The 15,558-nt window shown below is 41.1% G+C and overlaps 2 protein-coding genes across 2 annotated transcripts; one reads left to right on the top strand and one right to left on the bottom strand.

Annotated features, from left to right (window-relative positions):
• The first annotated feature begins 208 nt into the window (after nt 1-208).
• mdkb (midkine b) lies at nt 209-4,822 on the top strand. The gene is made up of 4 exons (XM_070907780.1): nt 209-296; nt 1,782-1,955; nt 3,010-3,168; nt 4,329-4,822. The coding sequence occupies exons 1-4, from the start codon at nt 209-211 to the stop codon at nt 4,346-4,348; spliced, it is 441 nt and encodes a 146-aa protein (XP_070763881.1). The 3' UTR covers nt 4,349-4,822.
• Nucleotides 4,823-6,650: 1,828 nt separating this feature from the next.
• LOC139286236 (muscarinic acetylcholine receptor M4-like) lies at nt 6,651-7,979 on the bottom strand. Its single transcript, XM_070906975.1, has one exon. The coding sequence runs from the start codon at nt 7,977-7,979 to the stop codon at nt 6,651-6,653; it is 1,329 nt and encodes a 442-aa protein (XP_070763076.1).
• Between the last annotated feature and the right edge of the window lie 7,579 nt (nt 7,980-15,558).

Below are 15,558 nucleotides of genomic sequence, written 5' to 3'. Positions count from 1 at the left end.
GATTTGATCCACCTTAATATTATGTTATCCTTATATTTGCAGATAAAAGCTTTACTTTTAACTCCAACCTCCATGTTAGAGCCCCGGGTAGTTGGTTCTGCCTGGTTGAACGTTGCGTCACGGCTGCAGTGTGTTGGTTATGTTTTAATCTTGGATGTATTATTCTTCATTTTCCATTTAAAGACATCAGTGTTTTTGTCTCTGCAGAATGCGAAGTTTGTTCTCAGTGACGCTGCTGCTGCTCCTGGCCCTGACGCTCACCACCACGGCCAACAAAAGAGCCAAAGGTCACAAAGGTGAGACTTTGAAATAAGAGTGAAATCGTTTTTCTAAATTCCTAAAGGCATCAGTTACTAGTCCGTTTCAAACCAGGGTCAGTTCACTTAAACCTAATCTAAAACAGACGTGTTTCTTCTGACTTACATTCTACAATAAAAACGTACCTTAGGTGGATATTTTACAGACTGATCCCAGTATTGTTTTAGAGTGAGTCTGCAGCCATGCTAGCAGCTGTACTTACACACAGCAGAGCTAAATGCTAACATGCATGCATTAACATTACATACATTCGCTCGTCCTGGTCGTCTACGTCTGTTTGATTTTCACGTTTCCCAGCATGCCTTTCATGACAGCAGGAACGCACAGCTTGTTGCATGAAGGTTAAAGACAGACAACGAGTTTTTCCTGTAGTGATAAAACTTGGTCACATTCTAATCAAAACCAAACTCAATGAGCCTCGGCTGGATGTCATGGATGTGTAAACTGGTTTTACTGGGACGTTAAAACGAGCTCCTCAGATTCAGGCTAATATTTAAATCTCCGCAGGAATTTTGTGTCTTTGATGCTTGTTCACATAAGATTTTATCCAACTATTGATGTTATCATAATGCACAGACACACCTTTATTTTTGTGAAAATCAACTTAAGGTGGTGTTCCCTTTTTTGTACTTAGGTGTTGTATTGTGTTAAAACCCATAAAACCCTTGATTGCCACAAAAATCACACTCCTTCTCTGAGTCATTACTCAAATCTGAGTACGCAAACATGATACACATACTTTCAGATTCACTTCATGAGGACATCACTAACTCAGACAGCCATTATGAATACACATCCCTACATCCTCTTAGAAATCATAGAAAAAGGGCCTTATAGCTTCAGAACTTGCCCGAGAATCATCATGTTTTTACGTAATCCATTTATAGTTGTCTGTACATCCATGGGTGCACTGCAGGAGCTGCTAACAGCTAATCCAGTTTACTTTAATGGGAATAATTTGACAAAATGTAAACAAATATAAGCCAAAAAACAACACATGGCTGAAGTTGTAGCTTACAGCATTTTATGAGGTATGACAAGTGTTTATAATGAAAATGTTAATGAAACATTTTCAGTTTAACACCTGGATGTACCTGCACAATTTATGACATCACAACTAGTTTGGAACCAATCAGGGCCCAGTATGAAACTTGAAGTCACAAACACTGAGACTTTGCAGTGACGTCTTGTGTCCAGCTGTTAAACTTTAGAAATCAACAATATTTACAGATTCAGAGACTCTGGATTTTTACATTTTTACTTTTTTTGTGGAAAAAGCACATCAGAAAGACATTAATATTAAAGTAGAGTAATAAGTAAGTAAGTAGAGACTGAGTCTGGAGGGGCTCTTCTGAAACATTGTCCCTTTCCGAGTGTATTTTCCTGTTAAAGGTCTGCAGTCTAATACACCAGGTATTGTTAAGTTTTATTCTGACAGAAGCTGCGACTCTCTGTTCCACCAGGTGGTAAACATGATAAATCCCGAACCGCCTCAGAGTGCTCCACTGCAGAGACTCAGTACGGGAAATGTGTACCAGATCATGGAGACTGTGGAGACGGTCTGAGGGAGGCCACCTGCAAAGATCGTACCGACAAGATCCACTGCAAGATCCCCTGCAACTGGAAGAAGGACATCAGTAAGACTCAGCTAACACCAGCAAACACATCTGAATAACACTGGACCATTTTACTGATGTAGTCAAGTAAAAACCTTCAAAATGAATCTTTTAGGAACTAAGAGCAGTTTGATGAACGCACACTGTTGATGTCCGCTGGGTTTTAAGGGAGAAGAACATGAAAGTACTGTATATTTGGCCAATTTATTTTGACTCATTTGAATTTGGTCAATTTGAATAATTAAATAATTAATTTGTGTGCACAATTTTGTATTTTGAAGTCTTGATTCAAAATCATTTTATATATTTTTCCTCAGTCTTTGATGCATTCAGTCAAACGAGTTTGAAGAAGACATTTATGAAGGGCTAGGTTACTTTTTAATGAAGTGGACATCTGTCGTATCATCAAAGTCTTTAGTCGGTTATCCTGTGAAATATGTTTAACAGATCTCAAAGATAAAACACAACGTTGACCAGAAAAAATATCCAAAGACTCTCAGTCTGAGATCCAAATTAAACCGTATTAAATGAAAAGAGACCCGCAGTGAGAGTCGCTTGTCGCAACACTTGAATTTTATTGAGTTCATTTTGTATGTAAAGTTTTGAAAGTGAATATATTTAAAATCACATTTCAGTTAAAGGCAAGTTAAATAACCACCAATACGTTATGTTATATGTTAAGGTTTTTGGAGCCAACTTCTAGTGGTCATTGCAGAAACTGCACACTATGTCCTTTTGATATTGGACTCATCTGATGGACATTTAATGTTGTTTTGAGCTGTAGAAAGAGTCTTTGAATGGTAATCTATCCTGTGTTTGAACGTCCAGTTAGACCATTTTAGGATGAACTGCTCCTTTAAAGTTACTGGTTTGTGTTCATGGTGTTAATTTGAAAGGTGAGGCCTCATTTATGGAGTGAATTAGACTTTGACAAGGAGCATGTGTTCAGGTTTGGTTTGGCAAAGTCACACTTGACATGATCAGAAACACATGTGGACAGTGTTTTCAGTGTGATGGTACAAATGCTGAAACTCACCGGTGTATTAAAGGTTTAAATGTCGCGTATTTCCTCCAGGTGACTGCAAGTACAAGTTCGGCCCGTGGGGATCCTGCGACGCCGACACCAACACTAAGAACCGGTCAGGAACGCTGAAGCGAGCGCTGTTCAACGCAGAGTGTCAAACAACCGTCAAGGTGTCCAAACCCTGCTCCCCAAAAGTCAAGAAGACCAGAGGTGAGACCTGAAGGTTCACAACACCTGAATCACATCCACTCAAAGCTTATGTCTGGATAATAAAAGAAAAAATACTGTATTCTGATCTTATCTTGTAGAGCTCAACACAGCCCCAAATCTCCAAATCACCAAACAGTAACAGTGAAGTGCAAAAACATTTTGTTATTTTTGTTATTACAGAATCAGGGAATGAAGCTTTAAAATAAAGCTAAAAAAACCCAGCATGATAAAATCACATTTTGTTTATGTATATATTTTCAAATATAAACTCTCTGTGCCAGTTTTATATCATATTAATATTAATGTCTTTATATTGCCACGTGCCGATTGGACGAACAGAGGAAGAAGAGATCACAATGTTTATGAATGAAGAATGGCACTTATTATCATTTCCTGGTGAGATGGTTGAATATTAATATACAGTTCAGTCCCTCCAGGACTTGTGACTTCAAGAATAAACACAAATTCAAACATCTCTTTACAATTTTTGCACAAGCTTGCAACTACTTTAAGTCCTGGCAATAAATCGGGAAAATCAATGTAGTTTTCTGTATAAATATAATCTCATTCAGAAACTTTTATTAGTAAAAGTCAAATCAAAATCTAGCCTAAATTACCTTCTTCGTAATTATGGTGAAGGGAACAAACGGTTTGCTGTAAGTTACCTTACAGACTAGTATCAGGGAGAGCTTAAGCCAAGCTGTTATCAAAGATTTTTTAATACATTTTTAAACTTTACTGCAATTTAATGCAAAATAACACAACATTTTATTTATTTTTTTGACAGCCATATAGGAAGCACAAACTAACTTGTTATCTGACCTGTTAAAGAAAACACACAGCTGTTAACTTCCTGGCCAGATCCTGAACTCAGTTTTGCTGTAAAGTATTTACACATTATTTCTTTAATTCCTTAAACAGCTGTAATCTTTTACAGCTGAGTTGCAAGTTTTAAACAACATTTTACTGTTCAACAACAAAATGTTGCAGATTTTATCACAAATATTTGGAAAATTCAAAACAATTAATCACAAAAAAAAACCTCAGTGAGCTCGTGATGAGAATCAGAGCGACTGATTAATTGATTTTAGACGACAGTTCTTCTGAAAACAGCCTGAGGTTGATGAATCAACCCTTTACATGTCCTTTTCCTTCTCCAGGGGACAAGAAGTCAAACTAAAGGATGAACAGAGATGCAGAAGACGGCAGGATTCCCTTCTCATCCTCCAGCTGAACAATCGTCTTCCCTCCTTCATCAAACACAAAAAAAAAAAAACCGAGAGACTCCTCCAAAACAACCAACCACCTTTGATTTTTGGCCCCTTTGACTTTTTTTCTTGTTTTACTGATTCTGATTTGATGTTCTTGTGTTTATTTGGATTAAAGTGTGGAAAGCTTTTCCAGAATCCTCCCGTTAGATAATGATGAATAATACTGTCCTGGTAGTTGATAGTTTGTTTTAACAGTAAATTTCAGATAGTCCTAAAAGCTTTTACAGTAGCTGAAGTTAAATTAATGTTCTGATCCGGTCTCAAAACTCTCCTCGATGATCCGGGACGTCACTTGCTGGATTATAAAAGAGTTCTGTTTAGAATCACCTTTAAAATATGTTAAAAAAAATTTAAAAAAATTAGAAAGGCTTGGATGGATCTGTAATGGCAAAATCCTCTATAAAATCTATTTTTTGAACTATAGATTATTGACGCTGCAAGATGAGACTTGTATAAATGAACAAATTAAATACTGTACATTGTTTTGGTGAAGAGTCTGTTGTTGAGTTTGTTCATTAATGTTCCCGTAACACAAACACATGATAATAAATCTGCTAAAGGACAAAAAATATTCAACACATTTGAACATGATTTAAATTCAGCGGTGATTATAGTCCAAACATTTATATATAGTCCAACAGATATTTATCATGCTGACAGGTTACATCATGCTAACAGTCAGAATTTCACATCGACTACGTTGGGATCTTAGCATGCTTCTAGCATGTTAGCTTGAAGCATGACAGCATGTGTTGACGCGTCAACATTTAGCATTAGCCTGGTTCCAGACCTCTGAGTCCGAATTGTGTAAAATGAGTGTAAATGTGTGTTCGATATAGACGAGTTTCCAGTTTACAATCACTGAAGGATGTGTGTGCAAACGTGTGGTAGAAAAACACCACAAACGCCACAATGTCAAGACAGCTTCATTTTGTACATTTTCAGTATTTAGAAATAAAGCAACCTGCTGGAAACCAGTACAGTTACTGTTTAGAGATACATTTGTATGCGACACCCCTCCCTGCATTTCCAAAACTTTTTGACCACATGCCATCTTTGACAGACATCTGCCTGCTCTGGCTAGCTAACATGATGCATATATATATATATATATATAACACAGACTACACACAGTTAGCTCTACAGGTAGAGAGAAAAGAACTGTGTCTCAAAACATCAGCGGACACCACAGAAGAACTCACACATGGAGCGTAAAACATGAAAAATAAGGTTAGCATGAAATTCCTGCTGCTAAGAGCACAGACTCATTCTGATTATTTTATTTGCAGCATTAGCATGTGTATAAATCCTGCTGTTTCCTCTAAATATACAGACGCTGGATATCTGCCAGAGGTTTTATGTTAGCGCAAAGACTCATATTAGAGATGGCTGTGGTGCCATCAGTCTGCAGCTCTATCAGCTGTCACCACTGAAACTCTAAACACACGTCAGTCAAACTGATTAGTGAAGCATCGATCTGAGAGTCTGACGGACTCTTTATTACTAAAAAGCCTTAAACACACAGTAACAGTCTGAGCATCTCAACTTAAAACTTGCATTCCTGCAGTTTCAGTGGAAAAAAACATCCACAGCCTTCATAAAATGCACGGCTCTGACCAGATCTGTGGAGCTAACAGCTAATTCTGCACTCGGAGCTAAAAGCGAACAGTTTCCTTCTTGAGATAATGAACATTTCAAAGCACAAAAACAACTCCACATGTTGATCTCCAGATAAACTCTCATGTCTCTCTCATGCATCTCACTGATGACGTCGCTCGGAAACCCGCAAAAATCCCACAATGCAATGCCCTACATCAGTCAGTTCAGAGAGTTAGCATGCTATAATAGCAATAAAGTTACAACTCTGATTCACAACTGACTCCTTCTTCTTCTTCTTCTTCTTCTTCTTCTTCTTCTTCTTCTTCTTCTTCTTCGTCAGGTGAGGTTCATGGGTATTGTAGTATTTAGAGCAGCAGAATATAAACAGATAGTATCTGTAAATTATCCAGGAGACTGCTGAGTGTCTGTGTTGAGGAATATCGAGGAGATCACTAAAGAGGAAACTTTGAGAATTGAAGTTTACATCAGGGAAACAAAACTTTGCAAAAAATCTCAAATCTGTATGAAACATTGTCACATCTCATATCGTGTCAGGTGATCAAATGGACCAAACTCCATGACTCCGCTGCTGTGGTGGGTGGCAGCTCAGTCTCATCGCAGCTTCCTGCTGCGGCAGCGCAGGAGGCTGCAGAAGGTCTTTCTGAAGGTGACGTTACACAGAGCGTAGCAGCCGGGGTTGATGGCGCTGTTGATGTAGCAGAGCCAGTATCCTGTGGTCCACAGGACGTCAGGGATGCAGACGTGACAGAAGGCGGCGACGACGGCCATGATGTTGTATGGCGTCCAGGTGAGGATGAAGGCCAGCAGGATGGCCAGGATGGTCTTGGTGACCCTCCTCTCCCTCGCCATCACTCGACGCCTCCGTCTCTCCTGAGACTTGAAGCTGGGACAGACGGAGAAAGCTGCCGAGGCCTTCCTGTGGAGGTCGGTGTTGGACGAGGAGTCGTTTTCGATTTTGTTGTAGGCTTCGTCCCTGGGGGGGCGGGCGGCGGTCCGAGGGTGAGACTGCTGAGGAGACAGAGAGACGTCTGCCGGCTCGGAGGTGTCACAAGGACTTCTGGACACTTTCTGGCTCCTTCTGGGCTTTGGAGTGCTGGACTCCGATTGGTTCAGAGACAGGTCTGAGCCTGGGTCAGAGGTCACCCAACTCCGTCGTTTCAAGAGGAAGTCTTTTATGGACGGACTGGACATCCTGAGTGTCCCTCGCTCTGACCCGAGCGCGCTCAGTCGGCCGCGGCTGGCGGCGGACAGGCGGCTGTACAGGCCGATCATGACGAGCGCCGGCAGGTAAAAAGAAGGAAGCGTCGTTCCCAAAGTGACAGCAGGGCTGGCGAGGAGCTGCGTGTAACACTCTTCATCAGGGACGACACGTTTGCCCCCGACGGTCTGCCAGCAGAGGATGGCGGGGGCCCAGAGGACGAAGGACAGCAGCCAGGCGGCTCCAATCATCAGACCGGCCATCCTGCCCGTCCGCCGCACCGGGTAGCTGAGTGGCCGCGTCATACAGAGGTACCGATCCAAACTGATGATCAGCAGGTTCATGACGGAGGCGTTGCTCACCACGTGGTCCACAACGAGCCACATGTCGCAGACCGCGGCCCCCAGGGGCCAACGGCCCCACAGCAGGTACAGCGTGTACAGGTTCATGGAGAGCAGGCCGATGAGCAGGTCGGCCACCGCCAGGCTCAACAGGAAGTAGTTGTTGACGGTCCGCAGGTGACGGTTCACTTTGATGGACAGGATCACCAGCATGTTGCCCAGGACGGTGACCACGCTGAGGGAGGCGGTTACCATGACAATGAGGATCAGCTGAGCCGTGCTGTATGGACACGCTGCTCTGATTGGAGGCTGACCGGAGGCGTTAACGCAGGGGCGAAGCCAGATGGAGGAGTTCAGGTCAGGCTCAGGTGCTCGTCCCATGATTCCTGAAAACACACACACACATGCACGTCCCTCTTAATATTTAGAAACGCCCCAATAAAAACACGAAAGAAGTGCAGACCTATATTTTGACGAACTACTAGAATGCGATTCACGGTACAGACGTTGGTGGCAGTAAAAAACAGTAAATCTGAGACATTTTGAGAATCTGGAACCTTTTTTGGGGTTTTTAATGGAAAGATGTCTTAAACAATTAAGCAATTATCAAAATAGTTGCTGATTAATTTTCTGTCAATAATTAAAATAAATATTGCAAATCATTAAATCTATTTTTTCATTATGTTGACAACAACATACTTCTAAACTAAAACATATCTGACTGCATCCTATAAGAGGGGAAACACGAAGTCATTCTTACACATTATCTATTAAATTAATAGGTAACTATTGTGATTATCAATTAAGAGAAAATTGCCAAATATTTGATGAATCCAGGTTCTCAAATGTGAGGAATTGCTGCGTTTCCTTGTTTACATTATGACATTAAACTGATTCTGTTTTAATTTTGGACAAAACATTTGAAACACTTCTGTGCTCTGGTACATTGTGACAGCCATCTGTGTTTTATTAATTGATTAATCAAGAAAATGATCGGCAGATTAATCGATAATCGGTGGTGGAATCACTAAGTACATTTTCTCAAGTGCTGGACAGCTTTAGTTACTAGTTACTTACTCAAATTAAGATTTTTGCACAAAACATAAAGAGTTAATAAAATGAGAAGTTTTGTTATAATTTAAACTCCCCAACAGTTTATAGTAGTACAGCTGGAATGATTAGTCGATTAATCAATTAGTCAATTGACAGAACATTAATTGGCAACTATTTTGACCGTTGAAGTCATTTTTGTGTGAAGTGTGAAGATTTGCTGCTTTTCCTTTGAATGATTGTAATAATTGTAATGTAAAGCATGTGAAGGTGCCACTTTGGGCTCTGGGTCATTGTGACGGCATCAGTCAAGTAATGGAGGAAATAATCAGCAGATTCATCCATAATGAAAAAAAATCATTTGTTTCAGTCTGATACAAAATAGTTCAAAATAATCTCACCTCAACCAACAACAGTAAAATCCTGCTTTTACATTAATGCATAACTAATAATAATAATCTAATGATATAATATATAATAAGATTAGATAAGATTAGTATAATAATCCAAGTATAATAATATATAAGTACATTTTCCTGATTATACTTACATACTTTTACTGAAGTAACATTTTCAATGCAGGACTTTTACTGTATTTTTTACAGTGTGGTATTAGTACTTTTACTGAAGTAAAGGATCTGAATACCTCCTCCATCACTGACGATAAGGAAAAAATAATTATAAAAGTCAGTCACTTTTAACGACCACTAGAGGGCCTCAAACCTGTTTGGAAACACAAAGATTTGACTTCAAATTACAAATATCAACTTTACATTTAAACTCTCAGAATCTGGAGTTCAGTCTGACTTGCCTGCAGAGTCTGGACCTGATGGTGCTGGACCTGCTGAGTCTGGACCTGCTGAGTCTGGACCTGCTGATGCTGGACCTGCTGATGCTGGACCTGCTGAGTCTGGACCTACTGATGCTGGACCTGCTGATGCTGGACCTGCTGATGCTGGACCTGCTGAGTCTGGACCTGCAGACTCTGGACCTGATGGTGCTGGACCTGCTGAGTCTGGGCCTACTGATGCTGGACCTGCTGATGCTGGACCTGCTGAGTCTGGACCTGCGGATGCTGGACCTGCTGAGTCTGGACCTACTGATGCTGGACCTGCTGATGCTGGACCTGCTGAGTCTGGACCTGCGGATGCTGGACCTGCTGAGTCTGGACCTACTGATGCTGGACCTGCTGATGCTGGACCTGCTGAGTCTGGACCTACTGAGTCTGGACCTACTGATGCTGGACCTGCTGATGCTGGACCTGCTGAGTCTGGACCTGCTGAGTCTGGACCTGCGGATGCTGGACCTGCTGAGTCTGGACCTGCTGAGTCTGGACCTGCTGAGTCTGGACCTGCGGATGCTGGACCTGCTGAGTCTGGACCTGCTGTCTGTACTCGCAGCAGCTCCTCAGCTGCGTCTCCTCTCAGTCACCAGGCAGCTGCAGTATATATGCACCCGGGGAATCCCTCATTCATTCTCATTAGTCGACGCTCCGCCTGAGTGTCTCCCTGCTGCTGTGACCTTCCTCAGATCAGACTCTGCTTCATGTGGGATGTAATGACACATCTCTCTGAGAATAGACCAAGCCCTGCTTCCGTTATTTTCCTTTCACCATTAATGTCAATAAAGACTCTAAACACAGTCAGAAGCTTTTACTGTTGTTGATCTTATTTTCTGCTGCACAGCATCAAACCTAACTTCACTCCCAGAATAAAGTGACCTTTAATCGGGGAGAAGCTGCTGGGCTGTGAAAGAAGATCTGGATCAGATCTCGGATCGTGTTTCTGTTTCATAAAGTTGGACTTGTGAAGGCCCGTGACACTGTCGACCTGCACTGAGCATGTGCAGGGAGGTGTGAATACAAGATGACGAAAGTGTTCAGGCTTTTGTTTTGTGTTGACACGTTATAAAAAAAAACACCATGAACGTCACATTCAGCAGAGATGGTGTTCACATTATCACGCTGATCTCAGTTTGGGCTCAGAGACTGAATGTCTAACTCACTCTCTAATGAAACACTGTCCAGGTGCATTATGGGAAATGTAGGATCCAAAGTCAGGACATCTCCATCTCTGCTGATCAGATTTAGACTTCAGTTTTAATGAGTTTGTCTTATTAGAGCGCCTGAATTCCCTTCACTACTTTCTGCTAACAATCCCACAATGCAATGTGTCACATTTTATAGATGCAAGATGATTCACAAGTGCTCCTGTAGTCTGTCTGTTATGAGTGAACATATTTCATATTTATATAGTTTCCTGTAAGGCCGGTTGGTGGTTCAACAGGGGGCCAACATAGGTTTACAGGTGTGGTGGAGATGCAGCACTAAATGTTAACAATGTTTTTCTTTTCTTTTAAAAATAAAACAGATTTAGAAAAGGTAGTTTTCCCATTGTATCTGAGGTGGATGACCTTCTTCTCATAAATTGGTGAGCCTCAGACAAGAGTCACAGCAACTCATGCTACTGATGTACAGCGGTATTAGCTTTGCGTTGCACGTGATTTTCAATATAACTGATGGTTAGTCAATAAACAGTGACCTGCTCTATTCAAAAAATAATAATGTTTCCTTTGAGATGTTCTTATCAGACGTCCGTCAGGCCGACACTCTTCTTGTTTGAGATGCAAATCACTGAATGTACGTGTTGTAACAAGTTGATGTTTATTTACACAAGTCTGTTATTTACATCGTTACCTGCAGTCGATGGGGGGGCTAAATATTTTTGTTGGAGGGCCAGATCTGGCCACAACTTGACGGCCACCGAGCTTTTGAATTCTTATGTAATGTTTTTCAGCTTTGATCTTTGACAGAAGTTGACCTTAAAAGAGTTGATGAACTCAAAGATGAACAGCCAAAGAACTAAAACTCAGGTTTTGCCCGATAAATTATTTATTAGCTATTAATCTAAGTGACTACCTGAGTGTGTTCTTACATCACTGCTGGCTAATAAAAGCTGAGATAAAAGATCTGATTAGAGATATGGATGCTTCACCAGCTGAAGAAACATTTTTCAAACACATTATCATCCAAACAGGAACAGCTGATCAGTTGTTCAGGAAGCTTCACTAAATAATCTCCAACAATTTCATCCGATCACAGAAAAACTCTCAAAGCTCTTTAATTACATCACGTCTAAAAGTCAAAGCAAAGAATCGCATTCGAGCTGTACAAACTCCACCGTGTGGTGGAGCAGGGGTTTGGTGACAGGTGTACCTTTGTTATAGACCAGTTGCATTGTTGGATACGACGGTGCTCAGTTCATCATTCACAGGGAAGGAGGGACAGAAATCGCCCCCCCGATGACCCGAACAAACACACACAAAACAGACGCAACATCACCCAAACAAATCGGTTTTAAAATGTTCATTAATCAAGTAAAGCCAGGAGGAGCATTCAGATCAGTTTGTGTTCGTCTCTCAGACAGATTCTTACATGCAGCCGCTGTCCTTGCCAGGTCGCCGTGGAAATGAGATCCCTGATCTCACCTGGACTAACCTGCAGAAAATAAAGGTTAAATTAAAAAATAAAAAGTAAACAGCTCTGTCTCGACTCACACAGTGTCTCTGCACAGCTCCAATCAGGGCTCTCCCTCCTCATCTTCATGTCCATAGGTCCGTCAACCCCCCCTCCCCATCCCCATCCCCACCATTATAACCCCAAAACGCACACATACACAACTTAAACACTATCAGTACATGAACCTCTATGCAGCTGTGTGTGGTGGCTAAGCACATGTGGAATAACAATTAAAAAAACAAACAAATTAAAAACCAGCAGAGCGTTGGCGGCTGTACAGTCTCACAGGCTGGAAAGGAAAAGTAGCACTTGATCAAAAAATTCAAGTTTTCTTCTGCAGGAGTTTGAAGGGAGAGGAGAGGCGGGTGGGGTTTAGTGTGGAGACACCAATCACAGGCCTTTTCCACCACAGGAACTTAACGAGCCCTAAGTCCAGGTTCGTCCATCATCTCTGGTCCTGCCTTTATATGGGGGCGACTTCACGGAACTTAAGTTGGGCTCCGATCAGATACTGAATCCACGTTCAGGTATGAACATGTTTCGATAAACAATATTCTGATTCACAGCATCAGTGCTTGTTCTGCAGTTGACCTGCCAACTTGTTTGTTGTTTGACCTTAAAAGTTTAAAGTATTTTCGTTCGGATTTTCAGAATCTTGTAACATTTCCAGCACTGAGCGGGAGACCAAATGCTACATCGCGGTATTTTATTTTCAAAGAACAGAGATGATTTCCTGTCAGTCTCACGCTCTGACCTCCTGCTGTGGGTTGGGCTCTAAGGTCAATTGAACAATACTGATGTTAAACCAAATGTAAATGTAAAAGAAAATCCATCTACGCACCACTTTTCCCTCGTTTGTCCCCACAACTCACTGACCAAGCTGATCCCTTTTCAACAACACTCATCTGAAACGTTCTGGTTTGTGAAACGCAGTGGGAAAACAAGGCAGAACTCAGAACCAGGACCTTACAGGTTCAGGTTATGGGAAGCTCCAGGTTCCAGTTCCTGCTGTGGAAAAGAGCCGTCAGACACCGACCACGTCCCCCGACTGGTGACTGGAAGGAGCAGAGAGATGCTACATGTGTCTCCTGTCCTCCCCGCTGCGACACACTACTACACAAACACACTCTTACAGGAGCACGCTCAGTACACACGCCTCCGTTTGACCAGGCCACTTCCATCCACATATATTCAACATTTACAATAAACTCAAATGCTCATTTGCTCACACCAATATGAACTCCACATCAGTGTGTGTGCAAGTGTTAGCTCCAAATCATGTGTATTTTACATTTTTCTGACCATTTTGAAACTATTTCATATTGTTCAAAGGATATAAGTATTCGATATTTTTCTCCTCATGAATAAATCTCATGTTCAGACTCAAACCAACAGTGAATATAGAGCCACAGACAGGAAGTCAGACAGTACTTAGAGTCGGATTAACATGTTGTTGGTTTGAGTCTGAACATGAGATTTGACGAGGATAGGAAAAGGTAGAAGAACACCATTGTTATCCTTCAATCTATTGTTCCAACAGTTCCAGGCTTCCATTCATTTCTTTACAGTCCTAAAATGAACCAGGAGACTTATGAAACCTACATTATCACTCATGGTAATGCTGTTATGTAATAATAATGTTGAAATAATAAAAAAAAACCTTGATGTTCACTGAGATGGATTACACACATTTCAAGAGTAATTCATTTTCATACACGATCTTGTAGGAAAAATACCTCCAAACTGTAAAGAACTGCACAGTATTAATTCCAAAATAATCAGTTAAACATAGATGAACTGTAGTTTAGGGCAGCGTCTAACCACTATTTTCATTATCCATTAATTAAGAAAATGATCAGATTAATTGTTTCGTCTACAAACCATCAGAAAACTGTGAAACACGGCCATCACAATTTCAACAGTCCAAAACACAAAAACATGTTATTTATTATAAAATACGACCAGTAAAAGTAACAAATTCTCACATTTGAGAATCTGAAACCGTCAAATGTTTTGAGACTTTTGCTTAAAAATGACAATCGATAACCAAAATCTTCTTTTGATCGACTGATCGTTGCAGCAGATAAAAAACTAAAACTTGGAAGAAAAAAATTAATAGGATCGTTGACAGACGAGTCACACCTGAAGGTCCATTTAGTAGCTGTTCTGGAGCTTTTAATCATATCATATGATCTTGGTCCAGTAGATGGAGTTGTCCAGTTGTCATTGAACAGCTGATGTTCAAATTTCCATTTTTTTCTTAAAATGCACATACATGAAAGATCTTTAAAGGCCATGTGATATGATTGAAAGCTCCAGAACAGCTACTAAATGGATGTTCAGGTGAAACAGTTTAATCAACTGCTGTTTCAAAGGGTCGAAGAATAAACAGAACCTCAACTTAGCAGTCATTTCAGTTTGTTTTATGTGGTGAATGTAGAACTTCAATTAGTGGGGCAGTGGGTTGCATTGTGGGTAACGTAGGCGACCAGGTTTTGACAAAGAAGAAGAATGTGTGGGATAAAAAGAAGACTGCATCGATTTTGTTCCAATTTTTCTGTCGGGGTTACAGGAGCGCAATGATCTGTGACGGACTTCACTGGTTTTATCTTGACTGTTAATATTTTATGGTTTTCTTACTCTTCTGTAAAGTCACATCTTTAGGATTTGGACAAAACAAATCATCTGAAATCATCAGTTGTGATGGGCGTTTCCTCACAATTTGCTGACAGTTTGGAGAAAATGGTCTGAAAACTTTCTGCTCACACAACAAATGCGGTCACATGACTTTCACCACCTCTGAATGTGGTTTCAGTGATCAGAGATCTCCTTTTTCAGATTCACACAAAGTTTTTACTGCCAACTCCAAATGGGGAGGGACACACACACACACACACACACACACACACACACACACACACACACACACACACACACACACACACACACACACACACACACACACACACACACACACACACACACACACACACACACACACACACACACACACACGTCCATCCAGTCCTTCTTAGCACCAAACACACTTTAGTGCAACTGGGTTGGGTGGGTTTTTAGAGGGGGGGGGGGTTTGGAGCAGGGCCAGATGATCCCTCCCTCCTCCAAACAGGAAATTGTTCTTCTCCTCTTCAGCCTTTTAGAAAAACAAAAAACGTTTCCAAAACAAAAAAAAAAGAAAATAGTTTCATGAACTGCAGCATTACTGAATAGACATGCAGTAGATTCAGTTCAGTCTCAGATGTCCGTTCAGTCATCGATGATTGGTTTTCCTCGTGGCGGGACACAGTAACATCCTCCATTAACTGCAGGCCATGATACAGAGTTCAGCCTCCGACACGATTTCTTGTTTTCAAACATCATAATTACACACGG

Source organism: Enoplosus armatus, chromosome 6, assembly GCF_043641665.1.
Source record: "Enoplosus armatus isolate fEnoArm2 chromosome 6, fEnoArm2.hap1, whole genome shotgun sequence".
NCBI classification, from domain to species: Eukaryota; Metazoa; Chordata; class Actinopteri; order Centrarchiformes; family Enoplosidae; genus Enoplosus; species Enoplosus armatus.
Note: the sequence above shows the minus strand (reverse complement) of the source record. Positions and strands in the feature narration are given on the sequence as shown.

Bases quoted from the DNA above. Each gene is read 5' to 3' on its own strand.
- mdkb (XM_070907780.1), top strand. From the start codon at position 209: ATGCGAAGTTTGTTCTCAGTGACGCTGCTGCTGCTCCTGGCCCTGACG. The intron at 297-1,781 runs GTGAGACTTTGA...CTGTTCCACCAG, and splicing joins AAGAGCCAAAGGTCACAAAG to GTGGTAAACATGATAAATCC. The intron at 3,169-4,328 runs GTGAGACCTGAA...TTCCTTCTCCAG, and splicing joins AAAAGTCAAGAAGACCAGAG to GGGACAAGAAGTCAAACTAA.
- LOC139286236 (XM_070906975.1), bottom strand. From the start codon at position 7,979: ATGGGACGAGCACCTGAGCCTGACCTGAACTCCTCCATCTGGCTTCGC.